The sequence below is a fragment of the Fulmarus glacialis genome, unplaced genomic scaffold (assembly GCF_000690835.1).
Source record: "Fulmarus glacialis isolate BGI_N327 unplaced genomic scaffold, ASM69083v1 scaffold34805, whole genome shotgun sequence".
NCBI lineage: Eukaryota > Metazoa > Chordata > Aves > Procellariiformes > Procellariidae > Fulmarus > Fulmarus glacialis.
Genome location: NW_009214282.1, coordinates 1,042 through 20,320, shown reverse-complemented (window position 1 = coordinate 20,320; position 19,279 = coordinate 1,042). Strand labels below are relative to the sequence as shown.

At 39.1% G+C, this 19,279-nt stretch overlaps 1 protein-coding gene across 1 annotated transcript; it reads right to left on the bottom strand.

Annotated features, from left to right (window-relative positions):
• Nucleotides 1-7,330: 7,330 nt before the first annotated feature.
• Nucleotides 7,331-18,939, bottom strand: SMPDL3A (sphingomyelin phosphodiesterase, acid-like 3A; the record flags this gene model as incomplete). The annotated part of the gene is made up of 7 exons (XM_009578506.1): nucleotides 7,331-7,935; nucleotides 9,100-9,224; nucleotides 11,167-11,347; nucleotides 12,508-12,686; nucleotides 13,935-14,031; nucleotides 17,052-17,196; nucleotides 18,726-18,939. Coding segments are annotated over 7 exons (1,253 nt in total), but the record flags the coding sequence as incomplete, so codon positions are not given.
• Nucleotides 18,940-19,279: the final 340 nt, after the last annotated feature.

Here is a 19,279-nt window from a genome sequence, read left to right as displayed (position 1 = left end):
ATAAATCATTAGGTAAGACAGGATCCTGTTTTCCCTCCAAACAGCACTCCAGAAGACAGGGGGAGCTGAGGGCCACCCCTCTTCCATGCACAACTAACCACGTTTGCCTCTACCCGGCTGATCACACAGCAATTGCTTTTCTGTGTAATTATAGGAAAGTAGCAAATATGATTAGGGTATAGAAAAACTTTCTGTTCTAAGGCCTTTATTGTTTGTGTATCTGGGGTAAATACTGGCAATCAGGATACAGGAAGAGCCACATTCAGATTTCCTAATTATTCATTTTTCTGGACTCTAAGTTCCCAAAATTATTTGAGGTGGCTGTTTGTATCACAGGCAGCTGATATATTCAGGAATCAAACTCCAGTGGGCTGGATTTCTGCTGCAGCTGGGAGGTCTTACGGGCTCAGTGAGTAAGTAAATGCAGTGAGTGAGTGGGAACTTTTTGACTGTTTTGATGGGTCAAAGCTTAATTGCTGGCATATTCTGAACAACGGACTCCACTGAAAACTTGGTTTGAACTGATACTACGCAAAAAACAAGTAGTAATGTCTGGCATCTAGCAATTAAATAAGGGGAAATACGATTCTGTGACAGGGAAAAACGTTGGGCCCTAGCGGGATAACTTAAAGAGGTTGAGTAGAGCGATGGGCTGAGGAGAGGGGTGGTGGCCGCCCAGCTAGCTGCCGAGAGCGGGGAGCTTCTGTTACTGCCATGAGCCGGGGCACCTACTGAGCAACCAGCAGGTCTCCAGCACCCGCGCCCATGCCCGATGGAAAACCACACGCCCTAACGAGCTCAATAAACGTGTTCTGCTCTCCCCCGGCGCTCCGCCAGCCTGCCTCCGACCCCCTCCCCAGGCAAACGCCTCGCTCCTGCTCCTCCTGCCCCTGGCAGAGAGAAAACTCCCGTCTCCTGGTAATAAGAATCCCTCCATCCATAGAGCCTCACACGGCCACACACGCTACGAATAACACCCTCCGCTTCCCCCGTAGGTCGCTCTGAAGGGAGTGCTTCACCCTTACATATATTTAGCAACAATTTTCAGCAGAAAATTCCCAGAATCACATGGGATGGGACCGTGGGCTGGGGGCAATATAAGTGATTAATGGGTCCTGTGCAGAACAAAACCTCCTCAGCTTTGTCACAAGATAGTTGCTATGGTTTTTTGACACCGCTTAGCAGAAATTCGCTTTAGCCGGGGGATTGGAGGAGGGGAGAAACACAAAAAATACTATAGAAAAGTCCTCCATTGTACACTGGCAATTATTCTGAGCAAAATCCTGAGCCTGTCTAGAATTTCAAGCTCTTTATAAACACTTTCAATTAGATTTAAAAAAAAAAATAAATAAATGAGGAGACTTTGTTAAGAACAGACAGCTTGAAACATGTCTTGTTAGCTATCAACAAAGTCTGTTAGAAATGTTGGAAGGTTTCAGCTAGGTTGATGTAAAAACAACATCAAATATCCCCTCCTGTGAGACTAAGTTAAATGTTCTTTGCAGCGACTCAATTAAGGCTAGGTAAAATGCACGCTTCATTGCTATCAGCTGCAACAACATCAGAATCTTTTAGCAGGATATTTTACCAAAGTCTCAAGTTTCAACTGGTTTAAAAATGCTTTGTGGCAGATGGCAGTTTTCATAGGTGTAAAATATTCTAATATATGGGACAAGTTCTGCCTGAAATGTCCAACAAAATAGGAATGAAAAGTTGGCCAGGGAAGGCTTTTCAAAGTGTCTAAAAATGGATGCTTCCCATTTTATAAGGCATAAAAAAGCCAGAGCAGCATGCAAGAGTTTTAAGGCACCCTACCCATCTGGAAGAAGAGTCTTTTTGCATGTATTTTGAGCGACACAACTACAGGCTTTTATCACCACCCCCACCTGAAGGAAGAGCCTGCTAGACTGAACACTGGAGATTTTGGGAAGTTCAATGCTTATACAAGAGCCTAGAGAAATTGCCATCCTTTAGCAGCCTCAGGCATTTCCAAATTGTCTTCTAAACTCCAAAATCCACAAGATGCAGATTGCCCCACCTCCCTAGAAACTGTAGGGAGGGTTGTCCATCTATAGTCAAACCAGAAGACCTGGGAGCACAATTCATTTGGGTTTGTATGCTTTATGTGCCATATGTATTTATGTGCCATAAATCAATGCTATACAGGCAAACATCCAGGGTAGCTTGGAAGGAGAAGCAGGATAGCTGTGTTACCACGTCACTCTGGACTACAGGGGGAATTATTCCAGGAAAAGCACTATACTGATACAGCTACTCTACTACTGCTACCTGAGTCTGCTTGTTCAGTTCCAGGTGGGACTGCATTATGTCGCACACAAATATTTTCTAGGTATTTTTGAAAACCCATTCCTTAATCTCAAGTAGGATTATTCATTACTTTATTAATTAATTCATCGCTTCACTAATTTCAGTGGTCCAAAGTCAGTTTTTACCAGCTGATCATCTGGCCCACATGAACTATAAAAAATCATAGATTATATAGGACAAAAAAAGCTTCTGCAATGTATCCATTGGCATGTACTGCATTGGACAGGCAAGGTGTCAAACTTTATAGCACGTAGGAGAAGTTCTTGAGAATTGCTTAACAGTTTTCAGTGGAAAATGCTGTGTTAATATCAGAAATATTTATATAAATATAACAGTTCCAATGAAAATTTTAATTTAGAAAGTTGTTCAGTTCCAGGGTAGAAGGAGAAAGCATAGTCAACACCATGACAGATGCACAGCAAGTGCTTGAGGGGGAAGGTGGCAGGCTCAGGTGCAAAACCCCACTTTACATATCTCCCTGCCTAAAACCTCAACAAGGTCTTGGTTTTATTCCCGTGGGAAGTATTGAAAGCTCAGGATGCTTTTCAGGATGGGAAAAACTTTTTTTGCCCAGCTCCATATTCTCCAAGTTAATTATTCCTGATGTTTAAGTGGTTGCTTTAAAATCCAACAAAGAGTTTATAGGGTACGAGAATGGAGTGTCCAGTTTTCTTACCCAATGCAAGCTGGAAGACATGATGAAGGAATATTTCAGTAGTTAGCTGTAACACATTTGACAGGTAGATTCAGATCACAACTCGATAGAAATGCAGATAATAGAAGGAATTTTCCAGACAGTCTTTCAATATAGCTCTACCGCTGAAGGCAGCATAAGTTGCACTTGAAAAGCTGTAATTTGGCAACATCTGTAAGCACATGGGTGCTCTTTCCACTGCTTCACTATGTGCTTGGCGCTAGGGTTTACCACATTTCCAGTGGTTTTGCTTTCAACATTTTTGGTTTTAAGTGGTTCCTTTGTTATGATTTAAGTCATCCACCTACTGCATGTTCCATCCTACTCGTGACCACTCTCCTGATACCTACTTTCATAGGAGTTGATGTACGGTGTTCAGTAGCACCCTGGCAATGTTCATTCAGTACAGTGCCTTTGCCATTCCCACAACCATCAAAAACGAATTAAGCATATATATGATGGTTAACATTTTTGGTTATTTTTTCTCTATGTGCTTTCTTTGAATTTTTACAGTTGTGATATTTCACACACAGTATGAAAATAACATTCATTTTACACTAGGCTTCTTTGCAGACCAGCAAATAACAAAACTGATAGAATTCCTAGGTAGGATGTTCCTCCAGCAGAACAAGAAAGCTGGGGCTGACAGATGAGATGTGAATTATCTAAAGCAGTATTTTCTTGTTGAAAGCTATAGTGGTAAGCAGATAAAAGCTAGTCTTCAGCTTTTGGAAAATAAGGAAGGAGAGCAACTAATCTTGTTTAGATAGTTACAGTTCCTTTCTTCATTGACATTGTCATAGTTCCTCTTGACTGGGCATGAAAGGGACTTCCAAGAGGTTTTATTCTTAGACCAATGTGACAACTCATGTTCTTGAGATTGCTGATTCCACAGAGGGAACTTACATGACAGTGTTAAACTAGATACTTACCCTTGAAGATGCTATGTGCTCACCATTTGTCCATCCAGGAAATGGACCACAAGGGACTACATGTACTTAGTTACCTATTTCTGTCTTTAGAGAACTTAAGTTCACCACTTCAATTTTACTAACAATATGTTCACTTCACTCACTGCCCAGCTCCTCCAGTCATTCAATTTCTTCAGGCTGGCAAGTGAAAAACAATAGAAATTATGAGATCCCATCCAGACATTACTGAATGCCCCAATCTAAAGCAATTTACATCGGCCTCTGGGTGCACGTTCACTTTAGTTTGGATCAGGAGCGCACCTTTGAACAGAGTTTACTGATCATCCCCACTTACTGTGCTTTTATACATGTTGCAGAGTGCTTTTGGAGAGTGTTCTTTCAGATGCAACGCAGCTGGCAGCCGCACTTCGAGGGTATATCTAATGTCCTCCAACTGCTAATGAAATGTGCAGCAGTCACACCAGCTCCTCAGCACCAACTCTCCTGTTAAAGAAGGCGCTCCTATCAGGCTGCAGTACCTGTTAATGTAGACATAAGCTCAGACAGTTAACTCCAGGAGAGAATTAAAGCACAGAAACTAACTGAAAGGAGACACCAGCCTGTTTAGGGATAGATCTTTGGTATCCATCGCATCCCTCTTCTGCTGGCTAGCTGAGCTGGACTCTAAGGATCCCTTCCATAGGCTGCAGTTCCTCCCTGGGTGTGGGCTGAGTCCTGCACCTACCGCAGGGTTCAGGATCCATGAAGTGACATGGCCTCTAGGAGCCAGCAACCATTTAATACCCAGAGAAAGTGTACTACATGGCAGTACTGCTACAAAGAAGTAGCAGTGCTTCCTTCAAAAACTACTTACCTTCAAAAACTAAATAGAATATTTGAGAAATGACTCTCCTTGTTTATACGCTGCAACTTTAATTGTAGATAAATGAAAAGCTGTTTACTCCACTAGGTGGTGTAATTTGTCTTTCTGTCGAATATGGCCTTACAAATATTCCCCCTAATCCTTCATTCAAGATGGGGCCACACAATATCATACGAAAAATGAAACGGGAATCTGGTCTACAGGAGTCAGCAACTTTATCAAGTCATCCCTCTTTGGTGTGTTTTTTATGATTCCGTAAAAAAGCTTCTGTCGGGAAAGGATACCTTACCTTTGGAACATTCCTAGATCCATGAAGGAATAAAGTAAAGATATAATGAGACAAAGATATAATGGTTGCCCTCTATTTCCCCTTACACCCAGGTGCCATCTAAGCTGTTCATGTGATTCATCTCAAGTGTAACGTTACAGTATAACGTTCTTAGAAGCTCTCTCCTTGGTTTATGTCAGAGTTACAAGATGATGCAGTCAAACATACTCCTGGATCTTTCTTAGCCAGTTATGCTTGCACTTGCATGAGTACAGTTACACACAGGAGAAGCAGAGAATGCTAGCCTGCATAACAGGGTGTATCTTGGAGGATATACCTTGGCTAAATGTAACCCTGGTGGATACATACCTCTGGTTGAAACAAAAACAACCTCCTTGGCTGATGCCATCCAAGTCTTGGCTTCAATTGAAGTCCAGAAAAAAAAGTATGTCTGGATCATAGCTTGCTATTTAGACATCTCTAGGCATTTATTTGTTCATGTTCACTAAGTAACATCTACTGACACACATACAAAAGAAAAAAGAAATCTAGGAAGCAAGATGCCCAACAACCCATCAGCAGCATACCACTCTTCCTAGGGTTCTGCAGCTACTAATCTGCTATGTGGTTCAGCTCTCCCTGAAGTTCAGCAATAAACAAGTCCTGAATGGAAGAATACAGCTAGATAATTTTTATAGTGTTTCCAGGATGTCTTGTAGGTATTAAGCTTAAACAGAAGTCACAGAACTCACGGAAACAAACCAGTATGAGAAAAGAGAGAGTTGTTCAAAACACAAGACTGAACTGAACAAAACCCATCTGGCAAATTGGAGGAAGCTCAGCTATACTATCAGCTGCAATTGCCCTTATGCTATCCGCCCACAACTTTGCTTGCTTGCCCCTGGAGAACAGATACTGGTAACATAGGCATTTTTTAATGAACAAACCCATGAGAAACCCAATCAAGAAACATATCCAACACAAAGGGAATCATCAGTGTTCAGTGCTGAAACTTTCTGGTTCTTCCTCACAGTCACAGTCCGCACAGAACCCATGTTAACTCAGATTATTTACATATCCAGATACATTCGAGATTAGCCAGAGCAGATAGCTCTGAAGAGTTTACATGCCCACCATACCCTCTCCATGCACAGAATTTGAAATACAGGACTTCCTACTGTGCATTATTAATGGCATTTCTAAACATTAGTGCCACTGGAGGATTTGTTTCTGAATGCAAATTTAGCAAACCAACATTTCCTCTGTGGATGACTGATGCATGACAAATCTGAGGTATCTGCGTCTACAGTTGTGAATACTACATACTTAGAAAATTTGTCCAGAAATACTCTGCTAAGTATTTCAAGCTTGGGTGCAAACAAAACCAGAAAATTCCTCAGTAAAAGCTTTAGTCTTATGAAAATAAACAGTTAGCAGTTGGATTTCTCTCATAACCACTTCTACAGCTCCAGTTACTCTGGAATAATATTATCTAGAGAAGGGTCTGTATGGTACTACATTGACCAAAGGTTCCAGAAGTATAGCTCTTAATGTGACAGAAGAATGGGTAAAGGTCTTTCTTGGTTATACACACTAGATAAACGGCCTTCTTAATATTATCTTCTTGTGCACACATTTAATCACAAGAAGAGGAAGAAGTGGTCTGTGCAATTGTAAATTCATACATGTGATAATCTTCACATTAGACTACTCTATGAATAAAGAAACCTGAGAAACACCATGACAAGTGCATGTTTACCTGTGCTGCACAGAGAATGTATATGCTATGTCTAATTAGTGATGTTGATCAATTTAAACCTGATTTATGGTCTGTTGCAAAATCTCATACCAGGAGACTGCTTGCTAGCAGTACCAATGTACATAGCTCTATCATAAGAAAAAAGCACTTTGTGCTGGGCAAACACACACATTCTGAAAAAATACATTAAGTATTTACATGGAGTTTTGTGATCCATAAAGTCACTGTCATGTTGTCGTTAGAATATGCCCCTGAACAGAAGTGGGTTTAAGGGGTTAAGAAAGAAAAGGGAACTTGGCACAGGGAGCTACCTAATACTGGCATCGCATCAACAACATAACTGCACTCCAGTCTCAGCAAATGCGGGTTTTGCAGATTTCAGTTCGCAAATTGTGACAGCAGATGGTTGAAACCTGCCCCCATAAAAATCCCATGCCTGAAATGGCATTGCCTACGTTTACACACCCTGAGAAGAGAGACCTGGATTTCCAAAGAACTGAGTAACTTCTACTCCCGCATACTGGGATGCCTGTTACAGAGGACGCAGGACACTTGAAACAACAGCAAAGTATCTGGCCACTATTACATAACCAATAAATTTTTATTTAGATGTGGAAGGAAAACACGTTTACAAGAAAAAAGATCTAGATTTATTGCTCCCCTGAAATTCAGAGAAGTCCCACAGGCTCCCTGTCAGCCTGTCAGTGCTTGAGCAAAAGGATGAGCAGGTTCTTTAAATCACAGGCTACAGTCAGTATCAGCATAAATTGCACAGAGACTTCATCTCCATGTTGCTTCCCGATTGATACAATCTGTGTACGAGGAGTAATCCAAATATTGGATTGCACATATTTGGCAGATCTTGCACCCCTCTTCACAGACAATGGTTTTGTCATAACTCACAATGAAGTTACTGTAATACTGCTCAAACAGCGTGCTGTGTGGCACAGACAACTGCTTGGCCATTTCATACAGGCTTTCTGGCTTCAAGTCTTCAATGCCGTAAGTTTTAGTCAGGATGTATTCTAATTTCCAGTTCGATTCATTTTTCTCGTTGGCATCTCTGAGGTCCAAATAAAACTGCCAAAGATCCTACAGTTAAAAAAAAACAGAAAGAAAAAATAGGCATGGCTGTATTGCTTTCTTCCCTGCTTCATTAAGCCTCTAGAGTGATATATTGATTAGGAAGCTGTCACTCCTCATTATTCACAACTGAATAGAAGGTCACGTCCCACCCCAAGAGCTGGGCTTACACCCAAAGCTGGTACTTGCAGTGTGGTAATGGTGGGGGGATGGGGAGGAGAAGAAAAAGGAGCGACAAAAGGCAGCAGTGGCACTGTTAGAGGTCTTTCCTGTCCAAACTGTAAACCAAACTCCACTATCCTCATGTCTGCTTCAGGAACGGGGCAAAAGGGTGAGATCCCAAAGTTTCTTTTCTGCGGACTCTGCTTCAAGCGCAAAATGGACAGAAAAAGAACGGCCCAGGGAGAATTTAAGGAAAAGGGAGAGATGGAGATGCAGGAGTGAAATCTGCAGAAGAAAGGCGCCACCTATATTAGCATAAGTCTCCAGAGAGAAACCCCAGTTCCTGTCAAGCCGCAGGACGCATCGTCACTGAATTCCTCGAGGTCAAGATTTTACCCTGAATTACAGAGAGTCATTCAGAGCCAAAATAATTATACAGGATTCACTTTATCTCCAAAAATCCCATAAGACTACAGAATAGAAGTATTCTACTTTTTTCCTTCTAAATTTATCTATAATTTCCTATAAAAAGTATAAACTCTATATAGGAAGGTGCATGATTACAAAAGACATCACATGGTTAAAAGTGCTTTTCTTCCTCTGCTCTTCTACACCTTTTAGAAGCACTTTGTGGACTGCATCCCAAAGCTCAGGCAATCACCAGCAAACAACATTGGTATGTAAACAAGCCTGGGATTTAGGTGAACCTTTTTCACTGTTGCAGATCTTCCTGCAAATAGTTTTAGGATTCTGCCCAGAAAATTTCTGACTGTCTTTGATTCTGTTCTAAGAATATTCCATAGAGAACAGGAAGTACTGCGTAGTCCTGCAGGCACAGAAAGACCGACCAAGTTCTCTTTCAGATTTCCATTCCTTTGCCCAGGAAGAAAAATAAGAGTAAGCACCAAAGTTCCACCAATAGCCATAATACTACAAAGGCTGACATCTTGCTGTAATTTTTAATGACGCTATATTTAAAGTCTTAAACAATGCTTTAAAATCTTTACTTACCAGCAAGCTATAATCAAGAAGATCATATTGATACAATCTGACACCAGGGTTATTGGACTCCATTTGCCACACATTCTTCACTGGGGTTACAGCAGGTGCCACAAACAAGGAATTTACTGGCTTTTCTGCAGGAAGAGGGAAGGTGAGGAAACAGTTTCCTTTCAATCATTTCTTTCTCAAACAAATGTGTTTGTAGAGAACCAACACAGCAAGAACCAGAGTGACTGGCTTAGGTACAGCCACTTTTTTTCCCCTGGATTAGCTATGTCACTGTGAACTCCTTCTATACTTCCACTGGATAGACCAAAATCTGTGTAAAATACCACACTACACATTCCAGTGTGTACCAGTTTGTCTATAGTAGAGGCTTCCCACCAACTCAACTACCTGTGCAAAATGGTCTTGCCTATATGTAAGGTATCTATATTTTGCGTATTTCTACCAAAGAAATATTCAAAACTTTTAGTTGCTGTCTCCATGCTATACTTTACATGTGGCTTTATATATTTTTTGCTTTATGCATTTATGATGTTATTAGAAACACCAGGGTATCATCACCTGACCCTGACTTCACTCATCTAGACTAGCCCAGAACGTAGTATGTGAACACCAATCTTTACTGGAACTGAAACATGAGGATGCACACAGGTTTTAATTAAACAGAATATGCAGGTAAGTATACTGAGAGGTTCTCTGTGGAACAAAAAGAAGCCTTAACTATTCCTTTCTCTGACAACATGACAGCAGTGTAATCACAAGGTCAGTCTCCACATATAAGCAGAAGCTTTGAAGGCTTGGAGATCAGTAGATTCTTCTGGAGAAAATAAAACTGAGCTCTGTATCTCAGTACATTGATGTTGGCTAAATATTACTTTTATCTTGAATTCTCTGGAATTTTGTCAGAGGAATATGGCCTGAATAGAAGACAGCTTAAAACTGTACAGATAAACACAAACTGTATTTAGCTACATGCAATTTCACTGTTTAAATTTTGTCAAAAGATGCAAAATTATTAAAATAATTTGGAAGCAGTTACTTGCACATGCAAACTGTAAAGACAAGGCACCAAGATCAGTCTGTCCTTAGTGAAATCTGCAGCAGAGGTGATGATTTCATGCACAAATGGGACAAGGTACAAAAATATGTAGGTGTAAGACTGCCTTGAATACCATCTAAAAAAAAAGTAAAAAGCCAGTTATTTCCCTAGGGCTGGATTCCTTTTTACTGGAGATTAATTCCATGATAATGACATGTAAAAAGGTAAATTATTTAGAATACTGTTACCCCAGTCAGCATTTTGGGCATTGCTTTTATGAGTTTATATAAAACATAGATAAAGAGCCAATTAATATTTGGGTATTTTACATAAAGCAACGGACCTCTCACTGTTCTATGGTACAGATGCAAATATTTAACAAGTTACTTCTTAGAAATCTTCTGTTAGAGATGTTAGAGTGCTCCATATGGCCATGCCCATGCTTAAAACTAAGGGATTTCAAAGCAATAAACAAAATTTTCAAACCTGGGTGCTTTTCTTGAAGGGAAATTAGCTGATCTAAGAGATGCAACAGGCAGAGACTTTCTTTCCCCTGCCTCCTGCTTACCCTTATCTTAATTAACTTTAAAGCAGCAGGGAACTCAGCAGAGAGGCACAGTAATGATGCAGGAAACACAAGAACATAGAGCATGTCTATTCAGCCTGAGAACATTCCCTTTGACATGTTACACAATAGCAACTGGCTAGTATAATTTGCCCGTGTCACTGAGAAAGCGGAGAGGAAAGACTAGAAATTCTTGTCGAGGCATAAGCATTCATTAAAAAAAAAATAGGAAGCTTGGGGAGTCTCTTCTGACTTCAACAGAAAAAGACAGTCTGCCTTGCAAGGTTCTCGTTGGAAAAAAATTGGGAGTGTGTGAGGCTTGAACTCTTGCAGACAAATAGCAGTATTTCCCAATTTCCTTTTTCAATTATTTATAACAGAAGCTGACTAGTAAGAACATGCAAGAAAGTATTAATTTGCTTTTAATCAAGAAGAAAAAGATGAAGGATTCAAAAAGCATCATTACCTTCTTCATCCAGGAGGACCATGATACTATCTCTGTGTGTATGTCCAAAAAACTGCCCTGCAATAACACTACTGTATTTGCGAAAAATCTTTACCAGTCTCTCATTGTAATACTCCCTGATAGCTGTAGTATTCCTTGCATATGGCAAGTATCCTATTGGTACATGTCCTATTATATATACCTGAGGAATTAGATACAGAAAACACAATTAGCACTTTCATTTGAAACTTACACTTTTAGCTGTAACTTAGCATTATTATGAAATTGTGGTAACCATTTCTATCTTAGAAATGGCATTCTGAAAGCTATAAATCATAACAGTTTTGTTATACAAAATACAAAGAGTAAGAACGTTTAAATTCATAATAAGAAAAAATAAACAGGTTTTTTTTAGTGAATTCAGTATATTCTTGAGAAAAAAGTTCCAATAAATCTGTGTGTGATTTTACACCAACGGAAAAATTGATCAATTATATCTAAGGAAAAAATAAGTTTACTAGGGCAAGACTTATGATTTGGCATCTCAAGGAGATAGTAAGAAAAACTTATATTAGAATATTATTGAGCCTGCATGGTCAGAGAGTCACCAGAAACATGGAAGAACTGATCAAGACTTTGTTCCAACTGCACACACCAACTAATATGCTGCAGGGTTTTATGAGGAAGGGAAATCTCTCCTTTCTCCCGTTTGTAATATAATATTTTTAAAATTACAAGACCATAACAAAATGTAAACATGTTTCAAATTAAACACTTTTTCTGGTCAGATGATGATCCTATCCCCACACCAATCAATCAAGCAAGTCAATAATTTATAACCTCACTTCAAAACCTGAGTATTATACGACAATTTATTGTAACACTGAAATCATAGCAATTGCTGTAGCTTGGCTAAGTTTTGTGGTTGACAAACTCCTTTCTAATTTCTATTTTTGATACTTGTAACTACATAAAAATGTAAATGAAATATGCTAGCTTTTGTTTCAGGCCAAGGGTGCATATTTTAAAATTAAAGGCTATTGAGTAAAAAGTGTCGGAAACAAAAGTGAAAGTATTAAGTATTCTCATCTTGGCTTCTACAGTATTTCACATAGTAGGAAAGAAAAGGTATTTTACTGTATAATTTGAGAAACTGCATTCAACTATTTTAATTGTTGTAGTATAATGTGCATATTCAAGGAAGACTTACTAAAAAAATGAAATTTTGATTTTGCAGTATCTTTGGCAGCATTAATATTCTTCTAGAATCATGTTTATATTTTCATTGTTTTTACTTCTTACTTCTTTTTCTTTTTAAAGTTTAAAAAAATAATGCTGATGGGTTCTGTTCACAGCCCCTACCTTTTCCTTCTTTTGTGAAGAGGTTTCTAGTATTCCCTCCAGCCAGGCAAACTGGTTGGCTGGGTCAGTGATATTCACAGTTACACTGTTGGGGCTGTAATATAAATTTGTGTTCAGACTGATTATCCTGAGTGGTTGAGAGCTATCACTGGATTCAAACAGCTGTGTGTAGAAGCCACCTGTGAAAATAAGACCAACATCATCTGAAAAATGAAAGGCTTCAAAGCACAACTTTAGAATGAAAGTACAGCACTGACAAAATACCCTGCCTCACTCTTTCTAATAAAACAGAATATGGCACGTTTATTCAAGACATGCATCACCTTATCACAACAGAACATCTTAAGAATGTTTTGAGCAACACAGTAGGAGAAGTCGACACTGAATTTTTTACAAATCCTTGCCTGTAATTGCCTTTGTGTTTATTTGACAGTTTTCAGATGCAATTATCCAACTGACACGCCAAGAAGTGCCCTGTAACATTTCTTCCACACTGAGAGATGCAGTAATTTTTAAAAAGTCCACATTTCTTGAAATACTGCAAACATACAGGTTCCTCCAGGAAGAACTGTTTGAGTTTAGTAGCCTTGTACTTTGAAAGTCATTTAACTTCAGACTGGAATATGATGAAAAGTAAAGACCACGTTTTTCAATCCAAGCTCCTAAAACTCCCCATGGCATACAGAGCTTCTTCAATGGATGCAATTCCATAGTTCAAGGACTTCAGTGGAGCCATGGCAACAGAGCTATAACAATATAGCTTAACTTAAGGTCTGCCCCTTTGAGTTTTATTTTTCCTATTAGAGTTTCTACTTCCACTCTTAACCAAAGTTCCTTCTCATTCAGGACACAAAAACACAAATTAAACTTCCGAATCCCTAATGTTTGAGTGGATTGGAAATTGGGTTCAACTTTTCAGTCCTTTGCTAAAAAGAAAAATCATAATTAGGGTATCAATATTCTCCCAGTTTAGTAAGTTGGACACAAATACGATGAAATTAACAGTATAATCACCAAGACTATGTGCTATCATAACTTGAACAAGTATGTGCCTGTTCAATATGCTCTGAAATACATATAGTATCAAAACAGAAACAACATTTCATCAATTTTTTTACAACCAAATTTAAGTCTTCTTGTGCATCATACGCCTTTATCTAAAAAGTATTATGAGGTCTTGAAGGCAGTAAGGTATTTCACATGCATTGGTACAAAGCCAACAATACTGCACATGTTACAAGAAGCAATAATTATTGCATCAGAAGAGAATAAATGTACCTTGAAGATAAGCATTGCTACCAGAAGCATTACAGATAATCCATTGTGCTGATTCACCCTATGAGACTTAGCTAAACAAACGGGACAAATCTATAGAAACATGAGTTCTCTAAGCCCTAGCTTTACAACGCATTACCGACATATTTTACCTTTTCTGAAGGTATTGATTGCTTCATCAGTTAGCCAAGGTTTCCAGAAATCTGCTACAGCATTGTAAACTTCACTGGTAGTTACAGGAAGCTGATCCTGTGAGAGAGCAGAACCTGCCTAAGTCTTAGCATTCAGACACAAAGACAAAAAAATCACTAAATTATCTCACCTGACCTCTCACATAACACATAAGCATATCCAGTCATCACCAGGAGGAACTCAAGAAAGGGTAAAAAAACTTCTGAACATCCCCTACTGGTGATCAGGAACAAATGCCTGAACTTAGTCAGAACTGACTGCATGGCCTTGTTAATGCATTGATAAACTAATGCCAGAAATATTTCAAGCCTTAGGAGCACAGCAGAGTGGAAAATCATACATTCTGCAAAATTAGTAAATATATAAACTGAAGATTCAACATCTAAAAACAAAGTCTCTTGAAGGAAAAGCTTGAACATAAGCTTCTTTTATAGAAGGTGAATTTTTCAAGCAACTTGGGGTTCACAGCAGCTCCCCAAAACTCCACTACGGCCCTCAGAAACACTCTGGTGAAATTCACAAATACTTCCATGGTATCCTGTAGTTCTAGTAACAAAGCATTTAAAACATAAAAGAAAAGTTTTGTCAATGTTTTCTCCCACTGGCTCTAATTAGGACTGTAGCACTCTTCAGTCTGAGCCAAGCAATGCCCAAGTGCCACAGCCTGATAAGAGCCATGCTCTCACCTAACCCTGACAGGAAGATCCCAGCCTGTCCTTGCCTTGCCTAAAATGTCTGCTTGGATTCTTGGTGCTAGAAGAAAAAAACAGAGGTCGAAAAATAGGAACAGTATTACAGTGCATGTTTTCTTAAACATAAAATTTGACCTTTCTAACATCTTTGAAACTAAACCTATGTTATTAGAGGCTTAGGCACTAAGTCTCTGTCTAGGAATAGTGCAATCAGAACTCTGTTCAGACGTTTGTTGCTTGCAGTGCACAGATACCAGTTATTAAGAAAGCTTCGAGCTGTACCAGTTCAGCCAGAGGTAACAGTCACTAACAGACACAGCAAAACCTGATCTCGGGTAAGAGGCCATGTTCTGGACTGAAGGTGGTTTGGACCCAGGCATGTCAGTGCTCTGCGAACTTGTAGATTAGACAGCAGTTCGGGAATTTGTTTTAGCCAGGGGCAGGGATGTGAAACCAGTAAGACTATGCAGAAAGACCGAGGTCACAATACGCAATCTGAAAGGTACCCCAATGCTTGATTAACCTGTATAGTATTTTTAATAGGCTCTGCAAGAAAAATCACCCAACACCGTCAAATTGTTAAGACGGACAGGTCAGAACACAATAGAGAGCAATAAAATTCTTTGGTGCATGGTGAGCGCACAGCTTTCACACTTGCTCTGGAACAGCCTACGGTGTGTGGCTTGCTCCACATCACTTCCAGTCTATGGGACATTTGCCAAGCATGTCCATATGAAAAACAGAAATGTCACCAACAGCAAAAAAGAAAAATCCAACAACCTGAAATGACCCCACAGTGGGGAATTTCTGATCCCATGGTCTTTTTCAAACAGTAACAGAAAAGTATGTCAGTTCTGCGCATTGGTGAAGCCTGCCATTTCAAAGCAAAGTATCACAGAAACACTCCTGAGTGGTTTTGTGCAGAGAGGAACTACAACAGTTATTCCATCAGCAGCCTGCTTCAAAATACTATTTGCTGCCCATTTGCCCTCCTGACCATCTTTTTTCTATCTTCAGATTTAATTTCACAAACAAAACTCATATTTGTTGGAAAAGTCACTACATTCTTTGTCTACAAGGTTATTGTATACAGTTTTTTTCTTCTATATCAAAGGAGACTGGTCTATGACCACTATTCTCTGTTGAGACTTTTTAAAAACCAAAACAAAATGAAAACAAAACACTGAGTGAGACTTCAGTTAAGGTGTTATTTATCAAAATACTTTACCAGGGGTTTCTGGTGAACCAACTTGGCCCCCTGTCAGTGCATATGACAAGCTGAAGCTATACTACCAGAGTAAGAACACGAGAGACTGAAGTCGCAGCTTGATTTGTGCATTCACATTTCCAAGATACGTTTAGCTCCTATTTGCCTCTCACATTTCCCTTTCCCCACTCTGAGCACCTCTGTTACTCTCTGATTTGGGAATCACTAACTCCAGCAATGATACAGGCAATGATACATAACCTGCTACACCAAGATATACCCTGATAGGCCTAATGAGTAACACAGAAAGCTGGAATAAAAGCCTTTGGGAGTGTGAAGGGGTGTTACTGAATTCCCATTAGGCATTTCAAACAAAATATTTCAGTTGATCTGCTCCACATCCCTTCCGATCCCCTCAGATCCAATGACAGAATTTGCTTCTCAGTCCTGTGTGCTGCCAGATCAACCCACAATATGCTTTAAAGGACACATGAAGCAACTGTTTACTTTTGAGCTATGCCAAGAACAATATTCGCAGAAAACCGACAGTAAAAAAGCACTGTCCTCAGCTGCAATGGCACACATATCCAGTAAATCATCAATGCGAATAGTTCTAAGTGTCCGATAAGGAAAGAAAAAAAGACGTATTTTTAATAATAGTGGCAAAACTATAGGAACACTACAAAAATTCTGCCATTAGTCTGATAAAAAAAATCCAGTGATGTCAGCAGACAGATTTCCAGTAGGCCTTTCAGTAGGCCTTGAATCTTACCAGGGGCTCACAGATCCATTAAGGACGTAATTTCTATTAGATTAAGTTATTGTACACACATGCATGACCTACACAGCAAGAAAAAAATAAGCGTGTATTAACAATGATGAGACCTGGTGGTTCTAAGCCATGAGGAACGATTAGCAGTAAATTTGCATGACCTCAAGCAATGTATAGATTTTACCTGGCATCAACATTTGCTTGGGTAACTTAACACAGACGGAGACATGTACTTTCTGTTCTTGATTGGAACTATTTATAATTTTAAATGTTAATTGGAGAATTGTAGAATACTGTTTCCAGAATAATAGTTACATAAATTTAACTCTTATTTTTCACACCTGCTTTCTGAGGGGTTAGGACCACACTTAATATGATACATAAACAAATTTCTAACTTGTTTTACCTGTGGCCAGTAGTCATGATTGCCCAAGGCCGGGAAAACCTGAAGATCTGGAAAGAAATTACGAATTGTAGAACTCATATTGCCAATGATGTTAATGACCAACTTTGTGGAGAGTTCTTTTACAGGAACATGAGGAGGGCTATCTCTGAAAATGGAAAAGGCTTTATTAACAAAGGTTTATTAGCAACACAAGGAAAGGCAAAAAATTCTGCAAACACATCTACATTCTAGCATGTAATACTACTATAGACTTTTTAATCAAAATCATAGAATTGCCTGAAAGGCTCTCTGCAAAGGCTTTTTTAAAAAAACAAACAAACAAGTAGACTAATGTTTATCCTATGATTCACACGTATTACTACTGAGATTTCCTAGAAATTAAATAAATGCAACTTTAATTCAACTCCATCGTTTTGAGCTACTGTGCAGTTTGGGTTATATATCTTCCGTCATCTGCACAACCTTGTAAGTTTATTTTTCCCCTTTTAACAACATCCTGTTGAAAATGAAGTACAATTAGGTAAGTGAAATAAATTAATCACTTGTCTTTACATATTTGTATTTCTTAACACCCTTCCCCCAGCAAAATTAAGTGACATAACATATATAACCTTTCCTGCAAAAAAGACCCTGTCATTGATAAACAACCTAGTTCTCACAAGCACTCAAAGATACTAATCTCTTTGATAAATTATCCATTGACGTATACCATAAAAAATTACTGATGGTAGAATGGAGAATTTTGCTATGGCAGAAGGGTAAATTAATGCTATCTTTTATGAATACCTAGAAAGTAACAGGGGATGGTACTATCGAGCTACTCATATGCCTCCCTTTCACACTTCCTTCTCCAGTCCCACTGCTAAGGCACACAAAGCCTCACAGATAACACCTGTGTAAGAGAGAGAGTATTGTAAGAGTTCCTGATTATTTTCTAATAAGGAACATAGGCACAGAAAAGGTAAACGTTTTACTCAACAGGGGACTGCACACATACAAAATACTGAAATGAGAGACTTGTGAAACTGCACTTTCTTTAGAAGCACACGCAGCTATGAGTGATAGTAACGAAGAAAGAGATAGCATCTACGACACTGTGATCCTCGCCCCGCTAGCCCCTGATCTAGAATTCATGCAGGCACCGAACCTGAACGGTAACTTTATACACTTTAAAAAAAAATACATAAGCTATAGTATTGCTTGATTCTAGTTACCTCTTACAGAATCAAATAAAATATAGTTAAAGGGTATCTTCTAAAAAGGGATGCACTTTAGATTTAATGACCTTAAGACCTACAAAATCCAATACCTCCCAGAATAATTCATTCCAGTCAGTTATTCCTCTGACCCATCTTTCCGCTTTTTCCACTTCCTACCTTCCCCGCACCATTTCTATTAACTTACACTAATACAGTCATGTGGTAAACGTCCCAATGAACAGCCCAACGATATCCAGAAATGATGACAGAGATGGAAATCTGTTCCTGAGGCCTTATATTCTCACTCAGTCTTCCACTTATTAGCTATTTGGACAACTAAAGGGACTATTTAAAAGTAGCATTTGTGAGATACTAAACTCAGATCTGTTGGTGCAAATATAAACTTGTCAATTACTGCACTATATGGTTATCCAGCTTTTAAAAGCTTTAACTGCCGAGTCACTTGAACACTTACCCCGTCCAAATCATGAATGAAACCTGCTGTTCCGAATCCTTCATGAATGCAAATGCTGACAAAATAAGCTCATATGGAGAATCACACAAAAAGTCTCCAAAAGGGCCTGGGTTGGAGGCATTGGCTCCTTTGGAGGAAGAACAAACTTTGGTGCGATCAGGGGTAATGTGGTAAGTCGGATCTAAATGTAGGTCAGATACATGCCAGAACTGCCCTGTTTTCAGAAAACAAAGATTAAAGAAAATGCATTATTTGCATTTGAACTGGATATACGTGGGTAATGCCAAGTTTGCTCCAGTTTGTCTACTGCTATTCCTCTTTCAAGTTTTGAAAAGGAGAATAAATTTAACAAATTGTTCATTAGTCCGTCTGATAAGTATGGGCAGGTTCTGCATTCCTGACAAGAGTCCTTCATGTAGTCTGCTTAGAAAAACTGAAAACAGAAGGCATAGGTTTAAGCTATTCAGCTATTCAGCAGAAAAAAAATGGAGGTTGGTAGGGACTGGGAAATCAGCTCCTTTTCATTAATAGCAATCTGGAAACTGGAGAGTAGA